The sequence below is a fragment of the Leptonychotes weddellii genome, chromosome 8 (assembly GCF_054177405.1).
Source record: "Leptonychotes weddellii isolate Sample4059 chromosome 8, ASM5417740v2, whole genome shotgun sequence".
NCBI classification, from domain to species: Eukaryota; Metazoa; Chordata; class Mammalia; order Carnivora; family Phocidae; genus Leptonychotes; species Leptonychotes weddellii.
The window spans coordinates 80,707,252-80,725,551 of NC_138376.1; the positions used below are offsets into that span (position 1 = coordinate 80,707,252).

Below are 18,300 nucleotides of genomic sequence, written 5' to 3' on the forward strand. Positions count from 1 at the left end.
TTACAAAAAGAAAGGGCGGTGTTTCAAAACAAAAACCCCTCTCCTTTAAGATACTTTAGGGGCGCCTGGGTGGCTCAGTCGGTTGAGCGTCTGACTTCGGCCCAGGTCAGGAGCTGCCGTCGTGCCTGGGGTCAGCCCAGCGTGGGGGCTCCCTGCTCAGCGGAGAGTCTGCTTGTCCCTCTCCCTCTGCCCTTCTCCCCCCACCCCTCCCCAACCCCGGCTCTTGCCCTCTCTCTCTCTTTAATAAATAAAATCTTTAAGATACTTTAGTGTGTTTATTGCTGCCCTGTAGTCACGCATGGCTGTTTTGAAATTGCATCTTTATTGAGGAAGAAGGAAAAAGCAAAAGCTAGAGAGACCTGGGAATTGTTTATTTTGTATATATGATTATTTGGACCTTCCGAATTCTCCTTTAAAACACAAGAATTATAGTTAAAGGAACTGTTATTCCAAGTAGCACCTAACATAGATCCGGCTTAAGAAAAATTTGAAAATCTGAATTTATTTTGTTGGAATAAATGTAACAAAAACACAACTCTCTACTTTTCAGTTAGACTGGTTTCTTACCATTTGGGCTTGTAGTTCTGCAATGTACTTACTACTGAAGAGGGGGAAAACCAGATTCTCATAGTTTCTCTCTCCCCCAACCCCTTTTGTTTTCCAGTCCAGAGCACAACCACCTGAAGAAAACAAAAGGAAGCCAGTTTTGGGGAAACTTGGCAATCTGTTCACGGCTGGAAGGAGAAGGACCAGCAGAAACGGGTTAGAGAGTCCCACCAGCTCCAGTGCCAAATCAGTGCCTTGCAAAGATGTAACCTCTTCCAGACTCCCGGAAAGAGAGAATAAGAGTAAAGCCCAGGGCAGCCAACCAAAGCAGAAAGACACGTGCGAGCAGGGTTCCCCGCAGCAGCAGCCCCGGGAGTCGGAGGAGCACGCCGAGACCCGCGTGCGGGTAGCGCCCCCCGACGCCGAGCTGTCACCTTGCACGAGCGGCCGCGCGGCGGCTGGGCAGCAGCGCCAGGAGAGTGATTCACTCCAATTAGAACCTCTGGAGGCAGAGGGAGAGTCTTTCCCAGGTGCCACCACCGCTGCCAAGCAGCTGCATTCCCCACTTGAGAATTCCTCCAGGCAAGGGAACGCAGAGACGCCGGCCGGCAGTCCGCAGGAGGACGCTTGCCCCCGCGCCGGCTGCGAGCCGGAGACAGCTCGGGGTGCGAGGGGTGTGCCGGGGTCGCCCACCGGGGAGCGGCCCGCGGGGGGGCGAGGCGAGGCCGCTGACAGAGCCCCCCGTGTGTGTGCCGGGGCAGGCTCTCTGGAGCCCCAAGACGCGTGCCTCCGGCCCCCCGAGGACGCGTCCGCTCCGCCAGGTGACCCTCGGGCAGAGGGCGAGGGGACTTGTTCCGACTCGGCGCAGGCAGACGGCAAAGCCGGGCCCCGAGGGCTGCAGGGCCTGCCCGGCGAGCGCGCCCACCCCGCCACCGTGTTCACTTTGGACATCTACTTGAGCAAGACTGAGGTGGCACAGGTGGACGAGCCGGGCGCGATTACTCCAGGCGCAGAAGACTGCGGCGATTCTGACGATATGGAGAAGAGGTCGGGCGGCCGCAGGTCGGGCCGGCGGAGAAGGTCGCAGAAATCCACCGACTCCCCCGGGGCGGACACGGCGCTACCCGAGAGAGCGGGCGGCGACGACGCGGTGTTCGACTACGAGGTGGCGCCAAACGCGGCCACGGAGAACGGCTCCGCGGAAAAGAAAGTGAAATCTCCGCGGGCTGCCCCCGACGAGGGCGTTGTCTCCGCTGCGGGCGCGGAGTCCAAGTCCAGCCCCGGTTCCAAGGGGCCGCTCCGCGGGGAGTCCGACCGGGGCAAACAGACGCCGCCGGCCTCGTCCCCCACCAAGAGGAGGGGCAAGAGCCGCGTCCCCGAGGCCGCGCCCACCTCGCCTGCCCACGGCCCTCGGGCTCCCGCCAAGGAGTCCCCCCCAAAGAGGGCGCCAGCGCCCGATCCCACCGCCAAGGGCGCCGCGGGGGACGACGGGGAGGAGGCGGCCCGGGTAGTCCCCCGCGAGCTCACCGTCAAGAGCAGCTCGCTGCTGCCAGAGATCAAGCCCGAGCACAAGAGGGGCCTGTTCCCCAACCACTTCGACAGCCGGGGAGAAGGTAGTCGAAGCAAAGAGCTGGGCAGATCGGCCGGTGGTTCTGACGCGGACGGCTTGAAGCCCAGGCACCATTTCGGGGCGGGCAGGTCGACAGTGACCACTAAAGTGACCCTGTAAGTAGCCGCGGACCGGGGCCTGGTGGAGCTGTGGGTGTCGGCGGACGTTCTGGGTGGTGTTTCTGGGAGGCTCCGGGGTCTTTGCGTTTGTGGCAGATCTATCTGTGCGCCGAGTTTTCCCCTCTGTTGAAACGGAGATAGTGAAGGGCCAGTTAACACAGTTTAAGAAGACGACACTTCGGGAGCCTAGCCGGGTTGTTAATTACTGTGCTGATAGAATGTTTAAGTTGAATGAATGTAAAAATCTCTTGAGGCTCAGTGTTTACATCAACAATTGAAAGACGACCGCTTGGCCTGACGTGAGCTAATCCTTTATTCAAAATGTACACCAGCATTCCTGGATAGGGCATTCTTAAAACACCTATGCAGTGGGGGCGCCTGGGTGGTTCCGTCGTTAAGCGTCTGCCTTCGGCTCAGGTCACGATCCCGAGATCCTGGGATCGAGCCCCGCATCGGGCTCCCTGCTCCGCGGGAAGCCTGCTTCCCCCTCTCCCACTCCCCCTGCTTGTGCTCCCTCTCTCGCTGTGTCTCTCTCTGGCAAATAAATAAAATCTTTAAAAACAAAACAAAACACCTATGCAGTGGATCTGGAAACATGAAGCAAAAACTCTTACGTTCATTATGACGCAGTAGTAGCTTTGACATGTGTGGGTTTAAGAAAATTCATAGAACTTTTTCTGGAATTTAGTGCAACGTAAAATTTCTAATTCCCCTCCTTAGACTGTTCAGGGGGTTAGTGGCATTTTTGCCCCCAGGTTGAAGAGTAATTCTTAGTTATTGAAATGAAGAAAGAATAGTGTTCTTACTGGGGGACTTTGTTAAATCAAAGGACACATTGGAAGGATCAAGCTGAACAACAGACTGACTACCTGCTATTAAGTTCATTGATTCTTTTTTCCCCCCAAATATTTATTGAGTGCCTTCTGTGCATGGTATTGTGCCAGGAACTATGAGGCAAAAGTCAGACTATGACTCAGTATATTGCTCTTGAGAAGTTTATGGCCCACTCTGGCACGCAAGATGCAGGTAATAACCATGAGGTGGTGGCTGAGGGAACTGCTGAGTGGGTTATCTGCTGTAAAGTCTGGGGAAGTGCAAAGCAGAAATCACCATTGGCTTTTTGGAGATGGGCTTGCACCTTGAGGCTGAGGTTTGTATAGGTGGATGGGGTAGGGAGGGTTGGCTATAAAACTCAAGATCCTCTCCCCTTCCCACACTCTCACTTCCCCACCTCCCAGCTAGCGCCTGTGAAAAATGAATATCTAAACTGCGCAAGTTTTTCCCACATTTGCACATTTATTAAAAGAGCTGGTATTTTCACAGCATTTTGATTCTTAAACCGAATGGTTTCATTCTATTTGAATTCTTGAGTAAGTAAGCTTTAGAGTAGGCAGTCTGGTAAACACTTGAGGGAAAACCTACTTAATGAGTAATGTGTGCCACCTCCCCAGTTGCCAACCTGGAGACCTTTGATAAAGCCAGCTATTTATTCTGTAACGGCTGTGTCAGAGAAGTAACCCGGAGTAAATGATGCCCATTATTTGTAGAAGGCCCAGTGTGACTGAATATTCAGACCTCCTAAGTGTGAGCTTAGAGAAATGTTGCTATGGAGCTGTGTAAGGACGCCTTACCTGCCTTCCAATTGCAGAAGGCCAGTGGAAAAACCAGAAATGTTACAAGGAGTAGGGTAAACAAACCTGGGAAACGTTCTTATAATGAACTCTTCATGTGCTGTTTTCAGTACAAGCACTAAATCAAACGTCTTCTCTGTGCCAATTATTTTCTACCTAAAATTTTCCCTTTGCAAGGCATTTGGCTTGTGTTTTCCACAGGGCCTCATGCTTGGTGAATTAGCAAACTATTGAAATGGGAAATTAATTCCTTCTCGTTTTTTTCTGTTTAATGGATTTTTTTCCCCCAGTTTTTTCCTCTGATTGTATTTCAAGAAGAAATGTTATTCAGATTATTTTTAAAAACAATTTGTGTCTGATGTTTTAGTTAAAATTATTTTATATTTCCTGAAAAAGGACTATACAGCAAGTTTCTTGATCCTGTTAGAAAAATTACATCTTCAATTCTGTACCAAGTATTGAATGTTGAGATTCTTAACAATGGTTATGTTTAGAATAAGGAAAATTTTCCTCTCCTAGCCATGGCTTTTTAAGACACCAGATTATTTTCCCCGCTCACATTATAATAAAGGCATTAAACATGAATTATAGAAGCCTTCCTTTTAATCAGTTTGCGCTAGGTTAATTGTAGTGACTCTTAGTCGCAGAACTTAATAACACAGAAAGTTTGGTAGTAAAATATATTTTGATCTTGGTGTAAATCTTTAATGTGCAGATGTGTTTCCTGTCCTTAAGGTAGCTTGTTGGCTAACCTTTGGTGTTTTCCATTTACATAGTAAGATATGCTTTGATGTTTGACTGTTCCTTGAGCTGATTAGTGAGAATTTTTAAAATGTTTATGTACTGGTATGTGAACATCCTTCATTAGCTGATGGCGTTTGTAAGCTCTCCATTTCTACTCCACTGGTTTTGGAATTTAATCTTCAAGGTAGTGTGTGTAAGTTAATTTTCCTTTTAAATTTAAGCTGTGCACTCACCATGTGGGAGCCTAGCTATCTTACAGAGATACTGGGGAAAGCAACGCCCAAGAGAAATTCATGAGAATATATCAAATTTAGTATTTAAATCAAATTCCTAAAAATAAAAATCTAAATTCCTAATGCCATATTTGGGAAGGACTTCTCAAATCTTTTCAGTCTTCTCATTTTATCCAGAAGGATAAGGTGTCTCACCCAAAGTCATATTGCCTGTTCCTTCAAAAGTTTCCTCTTTCTTGAAGGTCAATGAATCCTTGTGGAGGCAGCATGAGATTTCTGTGTGTCTCTACTTTTCATTATCAAGGTGGCCTCCAAAGTATGATTGCTTCAGATCTCATGCTAATTCATTGACTTCTTGAATAGGTAAAGCTGGAAAGAACCAGATTTGGCCACTGAGGTCTGGGGGTGCAGGAGCGTGGAGTGGTCAGGAGCATTGCCTCTGAGACCAGAATGCCTGGTTTCAAACCCTCGCCCTGTCACTCACTGGGCATATGGCTTCTGGCACATTACCTGCCTTTTCTAGGCTTCAACTTCCTCCTCTTAAAAGAGAATGTATAAAATAGTACATTAGGCAAGCAGAGTGTTTGTCAAGTGTGTGTCAATCCGTGATTGTTAGTGGTTATTATCTCTTCATTTCAGAAACCCCTAGGCCTATGGTTCACACATTTTTTTGTGTTTAGCTTTGGAGCCCATTCTTCTAGGAAAACTTATATAAAAGTGATATATGAAACAGATAAGTAGAAGTGCTTCTGGTTGAAAGGAGCGAGGCTGGCCCCAGCTCTGGCCCTCCAGCTCTATTGTCCGCACTGTAACTGTTGAAGAGAACCCCAAGAATCCCTTCAGCCATTCCTTGGGGAAGGTAGGGGTGGGGAGAGGACCAGCTCAGTTCTAAACTATCTAGTTTGTTTGTTTTTTCCAGGTAGAGAAGGTAGCGAGTCCAGTGAGTTAACTTGACCAAGCTCACATAGATAATCAATTTAAGAGCCAGGACCAGGGCTGGTGAATGTCATAGAGAGAACATTTTGTTCTCAGAAAGAGAACAGTGTATACCTTCAAAGATTTATGATTTCCACTAGGGGGTAATAACCAAGAAACATTATAGTTTCTCTCTAGAGTAAGGGGAGACTCCCTTTGCCTCCAAAAAGGTGACAAAACTACCAATTGAGTAACTGATAAGTAAATTATGGTACATCCATATGATGAAACTTTTATGCAGACATTATGAAAAACTTCAAATTTTTTAGTAACTTGAAAATGAAAAATGTGAAATATAAGATTAAGTAATCTTTTTTTTTTTAAAGACAAGACCTGAAACTCTATGAACAGAATAATTCCAATTCTGTTAAAAATATTTTAGTATGTATACACGAAAACTAAATTATACTAAAATGTTAACAGGGAGATTGTTTGAGTGGTAGGAGTATGAGTGATTTTTCATTTTTATATTTTCCAAATGTTCTGTAGTGAACACACTTATATAATCAGAGTAAAGGTATATGAAGGAAGATGAAGGGGATAAAAATTAGATACTTGATAAACTTGCTAACCTCCCACCTCTTGACTTTCTTAGCTATAAAATTTTCTCATCTATCATACAGAAGCAAAGCATCCACTAAAAATAGTTGATAGTGTATTTAGGATTGTTTTAAAATAGTCTCAAAAAAACAAATGTTACTTACCAGAAAGATGTTGGCTTTTCATAATAATAAATGTTTTATAATAAATTGGTATGTTCACTTTTTAAAACTAGGTCAATAACTTTATCTTACTGCTTTATTTTTGCAGCCCGGCCAAGCCCAAACATGTGGAACTAAATCTTAAAACTCCTAAGAATCCTGACAGTTTGGGAAATGAGCATAATCCATTTAGCCAGCCAGTTCATAAAGGAAACACTGCCAACAAAATCTCCTTATTTGAAAACAAACGGGCCAACAGTAGCCCAAGACATGCTGACATTCGAGGCACAAGGAACACTCCTACCTGTAATAAAAACTTTGTCGGGAGGGCGAAGCTGAATTTAACCAAAAAAGCCAAAGAGATGGAGCAATCTGAAAAGAAAGTAATGCCAGATAGTCACCAGAATGGTATGCTGGTGAAGGAAACCTCGCCAGAATCCAAAGTTACGGAGGAGGAGATCCCGCCAGCAGCCGGGAGCCCCAGTGCAGGAGGGATGGAGGCTGAGCCTACCGAGGGTCCAGCTCTTGGTTCTCCGCTTAACCAGGGTGATAGAGCAGAAGTGCAAACAGATGCTGGCTGCCCTTCCAAAGCAGTGGTCACTGCTCTGATTACTGTGGACCACAAGCCCTTAGGAGAGGATGACTCAAAGGCTGCAGACAGCAAAAGACTTGCACTCGAAAATATGACTGATCCAGCACAGGCTGTTCCCGCCATTCTTGATACCAAAGATTCCCCTCCAACAGCCAGACCAAAGCCACAGGATACATTTTCTGACTCACAGCCCCCATCTGAGTCACCTAACGGGCCTTTTCTCTCACAGCCCTCACCCAAAGACACACGTGTTCAAGCTCCCGGAAGCAATGTTCCATGCACTGATCTAGAAGTGTCAGAAAACCATCATGAATGTGTTCTGCCTGTGTCACATAAGAATGAGGAGAAAGGACCGCCCTCCAAACCCACAGGAGGAAGAGAAGGAGGAGCAGCGAGCCCTCCTCCTCTGTCCACAGAGCACAGCCCAGAAGCTGTGGGAATGGAGCATCCATCCAAGGTCCTGGTCCAGGTCCGGTCCTTTGTGCACCCCATGGAGAGCACCCAAGATGTGGGCTCCCAGGTCATCTCTGAGAGCTCTGAAGTTAGGGAAGCACAGTTGCCAAGCTGTCACAACCATGACCTTGAAGTGGTTTCTGTTGCAAGCTGTGCTCCCCAGAAAGAGGAAGGGCTGGGCAGTGAGAGCCCCTCACCAAAGCACATTCATTGCGAAGAGGAACATGCAACAAAATCTGGCCCACAAGTCATGCCACCAGAATCTGAGAAAGCTCTGCCTGTATGGGCTCGAAGTCAGGGCGATAGAAAACCCCTGAAGGCTGACCCTGGCAGCAGAGATCATTTGGAAACTCCTCAAAGGCCAGATCAAAATGTTGTGAATGGCCAGGCCAGCCCTGCCAGTCTTTTGAACATTTCTGCGGGTAGTGATGACAGTGTATTTGATTCTTCTTCGGATATGGAAAAATTCACCGAAATTATCAAAAAGATGGACAGCACCGTCTGTGTGCCTCAGAAGAAAAAGAAGGCCAGGGTGCCCAACTCGCCTGCCCCTCCCTTTGTCATGCCTCCGATTCATGAGGACAATTTAGAAAAGGTGTTAGATCCCAATGTGTTTACCTTTGGTTTGGGGAAGAAGAAGGAAAGCCAGCCAGAAATGTCACCAGCTTTACATCTGATGCAGAACCTTTACACAAAATCCAACCTGAGGCCCAAACGCACATCCACCGAGCAGAGTATCCTCTTCAAGTCCTCGTACACTCACACTAATGGGAAAGATGAACCTTCGACGGTTGCGGAGACAAATGACAAAGAGAACAAAGATGTCCCCAGTGGCGGAGTCAAGAGATCCAGGCTAGAAAAAAGTGCACTCTTTTCCAGCATGCTGCCTTCTTTACCACAAGACAAAATCTTTTCTCCCTCTGTGACATCAGTCAGCACCATGACCACATCTTTCAGCACTCCTCAGAACACTTCTCTTTCTCGGGCTTCGGCGTTACCGCCCAGGGCTGAGGGTGCCCCGCCCTGCGGTGCAGACAAAGAGCAGCCAAACCTTCCACCCAGCAACGTAAAGGTCTTCAACTTCAACTCGACAAATGCATCTCCTTCGGGTTTGAAAAGCGCAAGCTACATGGAGAAATACCTGCCCAAAGAGGAAACCAAAGAAGACCTGGGTTCACGAAGCAACCTACACTTGCCAGATACCAAATTTTCTGAATTTTCTAAACTGAAGAACAGTGATGATCTGGAAAAGGCTAATCGTGTAGAGAGTGTTCTTAAGCCGAACTTGCCAAACTATGGAAATAGCGACACAGACTTCATGAGTCTTCTCAAATCCAGCCGGTTTGACCCGAACATGTCTTTTTCTGCAATGTCATTATCAGATACAACCGTAAGTGGCAACATATTACCATTTATTGGGGGTATTTATAAAATGAGAGGAGAAAGGGGTGATGAGCCATTCATGTTCTTTTAAATGGTTGTGCGTGTGAATGATAGTTTTCTATTCATTTATCACATTGAAAACCTACTATGTGTATAAAGGACTGCTGGGGGCCAAGGAGAAAACTACTAAGATTTCTGTCTTCAAGGTGTTGGTACTCTAGTGGGGAAACTAAGCTATACGTATTTTAAGGCTTATAAATTTATATGTTGTATTCTGAAAGGTGTAGGTGAGGTACCTTGAGAGTTCAGAGACAGACAAGTTGTTTTTTCTTACCTAGTTCTGTGTGAAAATGCTCAGTGCTCTGCTTAGAATTTTGAAGATCTGTAAAGTTTCTTCATTTATTCAGAAAAGCCCCACCAAGAAATCTTATTCCTAACCCTTCTCTTGTGATGTAAGATTCACTCTTACATTAGATGTAACATTAGATAACTATCCCATGCAATTCAGGAAGTCATTTCTCTTTACTTGGAAGTTTCATCAGGGAAACAGTTTTTCCTACCAAGCTGTTGGGGCAGAAAGAATTTTGGTCTACATTGGATCTTTCCTTTAATACTGTAGAGAGGGCAGCAAAATATGATTTTGAGGAACAGTCATAATTTCTCCATCTTCTTTTATCTGAATTCCAGAAGTTTGTTTTTTTTTTTTTTTTACTGAGTTTTTGGTGTGAATTGTGTGTCTTTCTGTTACCAAGCATGACACTCAAGTGGAGAGAGGACAGTGAATGAGGAAGGCAGAATATAAGTTCGAGAGGGCAGCTCTGCTAGCCCCAAAAGAGGAGGGGACCCCTGCATTCCTGTTGCCCACTCTGTGAACTAGGCTGTCTGGCCAGTGTAGACCATTCTGCAGCACAGGGTAATCCACCAGAAGATACCATGCCCTCTTCCTCATTTGAACGGGTACTGCAGCCTGTTTCCGTTTGTTGCGTGGGCTTTGGCTCAAGCCTAGCATAGAATATCATTTTGGAAGCTCTTTCAAAACATATGTTTGTGTGTCCATCGGAAGTTCAGATCCCCCTTTTCAAAAATGTTCAAACTTTTGGGTCTCAGGACACCTTTATATTTAAAAATTATTGAGGGCCCCAAAGAGCTTTTGTTCACATGAGTAATGCCTACTGGAATTGATTATATTAGAAGCTAACAGTAAGAAAAATTTAAAGCATGAGAACACACGAGCACACCTTCCATTGATCATCAGAGCAGTGGTGTCATCGCATGTCCTGGACCCTCTGGAAAATTCTACCGCACTCTTGTGAGAGAGTGAAAGAGAGAAAGAGACTGAAAAGGGAAAATACCTTCTTCTTCTTATGAGAAGCATTTTGACCTCATTGACTTCCTGAAAGGTTCTTGGGGATCTTCCAAGGGCCCCAGCACCACACTTTGAGAACCACTGCTGTAAACAAACAAAACCGAATCAGCCCGTAGCACTCAGAAATCAGATTTTTAGGTATTTCTCTCAAGCACAAAATTTCCACTGGTCTACTTTCCATTCATTACAGCCTTCTTTTCTCTTTTTAATAATTCTTAGATCACTTCTCTTATTTGAGAGCAGTCTGATGAGTCTGACAACAGAATATACAGTTTCCCTGTGGAATCCCTTGAAAAATCAAGCCAAGTAGAGTAAAAAGGGGAAACAAAGTGTTTTATATTTTCTCTAAGTCTTTTTATGGTTAAAAAAAAATTTTTTTTTCCTTAGGTCTTGGGTTTTGTTTACTCTATGACTATTCTATCTTTATTGTCTTACCTGAATTTTGTTTTAAATTTCAGGCCTTTTCTTCAGCTTATCCACTTCTAATGTGTATATATATAAATAAGTAGATGGTATTTTTATTTTTAATAGTGTTCTACTGAGGCCTTCCTGTGGTCTTTGGTATACTCTACTATGATGCAAGAGTGCATCAGATCAAAGGCAGTCCTTAGAATAAGCATCCTGGTCAGCATTGAAAGTAGTCTATATTTTATAATATTTTTTCATGTGTAATTACTATTTTTATTACCTTATGCATTTTTAGTTTTGATGGTCTTGTCAGATGTTCTTGAAAATGATTAGTTTTGGAGCCATACAAAAACATATTTTGTCCTTCAAAACGGGAGGATTAAGTATACTATGTGCAATATACATTGTGATGTATACCATAAGCACCCTTTTATTTAGACTAATACTTGTTATATGATGGTAAGATGTTACAATGAAAAGACAATATTTATAGATTCAGGTAAGGTGTGTGTATGAACACATAAAATTGATGTAGCTCCTTCTAGATACATGATTAATACTTTATAATTTCTCTTTGTTTGATGTTATACAGAGATTATTTGAATTATAATTTCTTAGCTGAATTCTTATTCTGTGAACTGATATAAAACATAGGTCTGACTCTTCAGCCCTGATTTTTCCAGATTGGTGGAAAATGAGGAGAAATTGAGGGGTGCCTGGGTGGCTCAGTTGGTTAAATGTCTGACTCTTGATTTGGGCTCAGATCATGATCTCAGAGTTGTGGGATCAAGCCATGCACCAGGCTTCTAGTTGGGTGTGGAACCTGGTTAAGATTCTTCCTCTCCTTCTTCCCCTCCCCCTGCTCCCTCCCTCTCTCTCCCTCTCTCTCTACTCCTCCCTCCCTCCCTGCCTCTCTAAAAACAAACAAACAAACAAATAAATGAGAAATTGAAATGGCACATTTAGAGGAGAGAAACCTCTCAATTTAATAATGCAGACTCAAAGAGAGCTTTAATATAGCTTTGGCACAGATGACGGTGGATTGTTTCAAAATTGATGAATTATGAGACAAATAAATATGATCTTAACTGATCATGGGCAGAGAAACTCTGCGGAATGTTACACAAAGTTTAATTTGTTGTGTTTTTGTTCATCTGATTACAGACATTTAGAGGAAGTCTTACAAATAAAATCAATCCCCGACCTGGAAAGGTAAGATGATGCTCTGTTTTCTAGTCTAGATTTTATTTTGGTCTGATACCATTCAACCATCTGCTGCCACTTTCATTTTCTTGTAGGTAGTGATCTACAGGGACCCGGATGTCTCTGATGCGTGCATTGAAGTTTTCAGTGACATTGAGGATTGCAGCTCTTGGAGCCTCTCTCCGGTGGTAATCGTCAAGGTCGTCAGAGGATGGTAAGAATGGTGCTTTCTGTTCCTGATTTTTAGAGGGTTTGTGTTTTATGTTTTTAGTTACCTTTTTGGTCTTCAGTACTTATTTCACATTATGCCTTTAGTAATGTAAAGGGCAGAAAATACTAGTCTTAGGAGTATTACAGGAAATTCATATCTAAGAAATTACGTTTTTTAACCCTGTTTCTGCTTTATAGAGGTGATGCCTGTTTATGCTAGAAAAGTCCGGCAAGTGCAGCAATACAACTTCCTTTTTCCCATATCCCCCCACATCACACTGGCTGGGACTACTGAACATGGGAGTCCTCACTAACACGTCTTTATGAATTTTCAGTGAGGTTGGGAAGAATTATGCTAGTCATGTTGGTAGAATTTTAAATGTTCTATAAGAAAAGACAGTGTGAATGACTAACCTAAAATTTATTTTCCAACTTTTCAGCAACTGATGGTTTTGATTAAAGAAAGTGGTGAAAAAATTATTTACCAGCTTGACAGCTTCTAGGAAATACATAGGAAGTTGAATTAAGAAAAGCCATTTTTAATAAATCACTTATCTGGCAAAAGGACTTATCTTGATACCTATCTTGTTTGAGATAAAGAAGACGGCTTTAGACATTTGTGGTTTAAAAAACTAGTAAGCTTTGCTTTTTTTTTTCATTTGATTACATATGCAGCATCTTTTCTGTTAGGTTTTAGATATTTTAACGTTTTTCTATGTATTCAACACATTCATCACAAAAATATAATTAGCTTTTGTTCTTAAATTTGAAGACCGAAAATAACACTAAAAACAAATGTTATATAAATTTTGTTTTTAATATAATAGTGCTCTTTATTTTTTTTAAGATTTTATTTATTTATTAGAGAAAGAGAGGGAGAGGGAGAAGCAGACTCCCCGCTCAGCAGGGAGCCTGATGCAGCGCTCAATCCCAGGACCCTGAGATCATGACCTGAGCCAAAGGCAGATGCTTAACCAACTGAGCCACCCAGTCGCCCAGTGCTCTTTTTTTTTTTCTTTTCAATTTCTGTTGGCTTATCTCTTAAAAGCATAAGCATCTAAGAGCAGCACTGTTGTATATTGATATGAGATTTTCTTTAGTGTTTGGATGTTTGTTGTTGGGAAGGATATTTTTTAAAATGCTCTCCATTACCATGCATATAGTACTTTGTATCAATATATCCATTGATATAGTTCTAGAATATAAGTAAAATCCCTCTAGAATTGTTTTCTACATATATAAGGAGAAAAAAGAATTCTAGGAAAAGTCCATTTATCTGATGTATTACCATTTTAACTGGTTGCTAACTGACCGTTCTATAGAACATTAGTAACTCTACGATGTTCATACTGATACCAAAAGTTCTTTAAGATCCTGATACAGTTTTTGGATTTTCAGAGGCTTAATTATGCCCAGTAAATTTAGTTTTAGAGCTTATACATTTTAATTACTAGAGAATTGGCCAGTATTTATATGATAATTGGCCACAATATGTGAGAGAGAAAGAGAGAGAAGAGAAGGAGAGGGAAGAAGGGGACGGGGTGGGGGGAGGCTATTGGCTAGAATATTTGAGTCATCAAAACTTCTCTCACCAACACCAGCTAATAGTTTCGCTGTGTTTTACTCTTAGTTGGATTTTGTATGAGAAACCAAATTTTGAAGGGCACTCCATCCCCTTAGAAGAAGGAGAATTGGAACTCTCTGGTCTCTGGGGTATAGAAGATGTTTTGGAAAGAAACGAGGAGGCAGAGTCTGCTAAGCCTGTGGTGATTGGTTCAATCAGACATGTGGTCCAGGTAGGTTATGGGAAAACCAGAATCCATTGATTCATTCAGCAAGTATTTATTGAATGCCAGGGATGATTCTTTCTTTGAGAGAAAAGTTCATTTTATGAAATAAGTGATTGGGAAAAATACTTGATTGGTGCTCTATGAATATATTTTCTATAACTTCAGTGTTTGTACATTTGAATTAGAAAAGAAACATTCTAATTGATTAGTCATTTTTTTCATAATAAATCTTGAAGGTTAATTTCTCACTCCTGTCCCCCATCCCCATCTCCAAAATGTATTTTACTTAATAACCTGATTTGGATGAATTCTATATGAACAGATTTTTCTTTTGCTTTGTTTTTTGGTTGCTGTGTAAGTTCTGATTACCTTGAGTGGCTTATAGGAATTCTATTTTGGAAAAATAAATAATCCCAAAATAATCCAGTTGAAAGTTCAATTCTGGAGTTTCATGTGGGTTTAAGAACAGTAGGTAGTTGAGGTCACTTTAGGGACTGGCTAAAATGTCTTGGTTCCTTATTTGTTGATGAGGAAGTTGTCTTTCTGTGTGGCTGTTGAGAATTGATGATTCTTTACCTTTAAAAATCTAGGTAATGGTATCTTCCAAGTGGAAGATTAAAACCCCATTTGTGTAACAGAGATGGGCGTTTGGATGAATAGGAAGATAAGGAATGTTTGTAAAATGAGAATGAGTAGGAATGAGTAACAGTTTTTGGCAGAGGAAAATGCCACTTGATTCTTAAGTCAACATTTCTGAGTGACTTCAGTGATCATTGGTATTCTAAATGATTTATCTTTTAATAGTTTTAAGTACATAATGTGATAAATCTTACAGAAGACATGAGGATCCCTGTTTAAAAATGTCATAGTCAATGGGATAATTCACCTGTACTTTCTATTTATGGCTCAACTAATATTGGTAATAAAGCAGTGTTTAAACATATCATCCCAATCCACCATCATGAGATATCCTCTCTTATTTTTTCTGACTTCTCTGCTCTGTCTTGGCCATATTCCAGTCTGCTTTTTCTGTAGTTGTAATCATGATAATCTCAGGGTTGTGAGTTCAAGCCCCACATTGGGCTCCACCATTTAAGGAAAAAACAAAACAAGACCAAACAAACAAACAAACCAAAAAAAACTAAAACAAAACTGTAGTTCTCAATCCTTTTTCTCTCTCCATACCCGTTTCCCTGAAGATTATATGCCCTTTGGTCAACATCTCTCACTGATGTGTAACTGTATCAGATTCTGATGGGTGGGGATTTAGAGGCACTCAGGGAGGGTAGAGTAAGGGAAGTGCAGCATTTTGTAAAGAGGGGCCTCCTGTTTTGCCTGATAATAGCCAACTTAATGCAATTCATGCTCTTCATGTTACTACAAGGTTTGGGGTTTCCAAGAAATGATGTACCATCATTTATTTTACCTTCTTTCCGTGGAATTTAAGGTTGTTTCTAGATTTGTTACTATTTTAAATAATGCCGTATGAACATTTTTGTGCATTTAATTGTTTATAAACTGCTGATTTATTGGGATGAATTTTTCTGAATGGTGTCATGTTAAAGGATAGGGATACATTCATGGTTCCTGATATATTATGATTTTTTTTTTTACAGATTATGTTTATGTTACTTGAAACATGAATATAAATCACAACATATTGAAAAGGTCACCTTTTTAGTTATTAAATTTGTTCTTTTTGGTAATGGTTAAGAGAGCCTCCCCTGAACCTACCCAAGTGTCATTTCTTCTGTATCTCAGTTCACCTAGCTCAGCAAGATTAAAGTTCAGTAAGTGTTCGAATAGCACTTAGGCACTCAACCAGCAGAGACCTTTGAAGTGTTTGATGGGCAGGATGTGCAGGGCATGGTACACTGACCATAGTATAGAGATTTGTAAATCACGGTAAATGTGTACCATTGCTTTCACAGCTTAGACCAAACCAACATCATAGCGGTTTGGTCCATAGTCAAAGAGAGTTACCACAGGGAGTTTATAGGCATAAAACAGCGGTTGAGGAAGGCCCCAAATGCAGCCCCTCTATGGACTAGAGAACCTCTGGGCTTGGATGGTCATGTCCGAGTAAAGCAACTAAAACTCCAATCACCAAGGAAAACCAAGCAGTTACTTCAGTGAGGATGAGAGAAATAAATATGTTCCAGAACTCTAATGAAATAAATTTCTGGGGATTTTTGTTTGAATGTAACACTGAGCTAGACGGCTAAAGCAACATGGCTGCCCCACAAGACCACATATTACTAAGTCATGGCTGAAAACGGGGAAGGGATAGATGGCAAGTGCTCTGTGAAATGTATGTGTATTTAAAATTTATTTTAATTATTTGAAAAAAAAAGGATAATGAGCTTATTGTAAAGTTAAGTACATGGTGTAATGATTAAATATGTGTACTTTTTTTTTCTCTCTCTCTTCAGGATTACAGAGTTAGTCAGATTGACTTATTTACTGAACCGGAAGGGTTAGGACTCCTAAATTCTTACTTTGATGACACTGAAGAGATGCAGGGGTTTGGTATAATGCAGAAGACTTGTTCCATTAAAGTACATTGGGGCACGTAAGTATTTTGTTTCAAGTACAATTTTTTTTTAAAAGATCTATTTATTTGAGAGGCTGAGAGCAAGCACACAAAGGGAGACAGAGAGGGAGAAGCAGACTCCCCATCAAGCAGAGAGCCCGATGCAGGGCTCAATCCCAGGACCCTGAGATCATGACCCGAGCCAACGGCAGACACTCAACCTACTGAGCCACCCAGATGCCCCTCAAATACAATTTTAATGAAGCTTTTTGTGAGTGTCCTACTGGAAAGACTTAAGATACTCTGATCTGTTGTCCTATTAAGTAGCTATTGACTAAAAAGGTTTTTTTGTTGTTGTTGTTATAAGGCCCACAAAATTCTGATTCTTTTGTACATGTGTTCCTATGATTCAGCTCTCTTACAAACAATAACGATTTCTTGGGGGAAGTGCCTGGGAGGAAAAAAAATGCATGTTTAATGTTGGGATTTCCTTATCACAGAGGATCCTGATTCATTCTGAGCTGAGTCACAGCTTTTACCTTCATGGTAATCCAAAGGAGGTAATTCAAAGCATGTGTTCCTGATATCTCAGGAGAGATGGAGGCTAACACACGTGGTACTTTCCTTCCTTGAACATTTTCACACAATGCTGTCTAGAGCCCCTAGGATGTTGGTTTCACAAATCACAGGAAACTGCAAGAGTATTTTGAAGGAAGTGGGAATATCTCAGATGGGGGAAATCAGGACAGAAAGTGCAGGTGCCGGTCCTGAGTCTGGTAGTCTCCGAAGGGGAGTGCACAGCTTGGGGCGGTGAAACACAGCCACTGAGGTGCAAGGAAAACACACCGAAGCTGCTTTCGGTTTTATTTAAAATCTCTTCCTTTTACAATTTTTATTTTTGTGTATGTTTTCTGTTAAATTCATAATATATTATGTGCTAGCGTGTATCCTTTATAGATATTCATATATTCAGAGAAGACTCAAAAGTTTTTGTCAATGGGGTATGCATAAGACAATACCTGTTTAATGTGTCACAGGGTAAATACTACAAGAAACATGCATTAGAGAGAGGAACCGTGGTAGTGGCATCTTAGATAGGATGGTCAGGAAAGGTCTCTGGTGACATTTCAAGCGGAGACCTGGAGGAAGCGAGGGAGTCAGCCCTGGGGATGCCCGAGGGGGGAAGGGCAGGGGCCAAGTCCCAGGCAGAAAGCAATTGCAAAGCCCTGCTGGGCGGGTTTGGGGAACTGCCAGGAGGTCAAGGTGGCTGGAGCAGGAGGTGAGATAGGAGGTGAGCTAGGAGGACCGTGATGGGAGACAGGCCTTGGTAGGCCTTGGGAGGGATTTTAGACTCCTCCAAGTGACATGGGTGATCTCGGGAGGATTTTGATTTAACTTGTGCTTTGGAAAGCTCACTCTCACTACTATGTAGAAAACAGACTGTAAAGAGGCAAGAGTGGAAACCGAGAAACCAGTTAGGAGGCAATTGCTATTATATAGGCAAGAGGTTTCAGTGGTTCAGACAGTGCTGGTGGGAAGTGGTCCGATTCTGGATACATTTTCCTGGTAGAACTGTCAACGTTTGCCAACAGACTGTATGTGAGGTGGGAAGGGCTGACAAATACCTAGGGTTTGGGACCCCAGCATTTATTGTGATGGAGAAAACAGGAGTTCAGTTTTAGAGAGGGGAAATTGGACAAGCCAACTGTACATTCGAATGAGAGTACAGGAGGCTGAGTGGGTATGGGGGACCAGCGTTCAGGAGGTAAGCAGGACATAGAAATTCAGGAGTGGGCTGCATGGA

The 18,300-nt window shown here is 42.7% G+C and overlaps 1 protein-coding gene across 1 annotated transcript in view; it reads left to right on the forward strand.

Annotated features, from left to right (window-relative positions):
* Positions 1-18,300, forward strand: part of CRYBG1 (crystallin beta-gamma domain containing 1) — a 185,798-nt gene that overhangs the window by 136,169 nt on the left and 31,329 nt on the right. The window contains exons 3-8 of the mRNA XM_081828731.1: positions 665-2,271; positions 6,668-8,993; positions 11,925-11,972; positions 12,059-12,177; positions 13,804-13,969; positions 16,396-16,535. Of these exons, the coding sequence (XP_081684857.1) occupies positions 665-2,271; positions 6,668-8,993; positions 11,925-11,972; positions 12,059-12,177; positions 13,804-13,969; positions 16,396-16,535 (4,406 nt within the window). The remainder of the gene's footprint in view (positions 1-664; positions 2,272-6,667; positions 8,994-11,924; positions 11,973-12,058; positions 12,178-13,803; positions 13,970-16,395; positions 16,536-18,300) is intronic.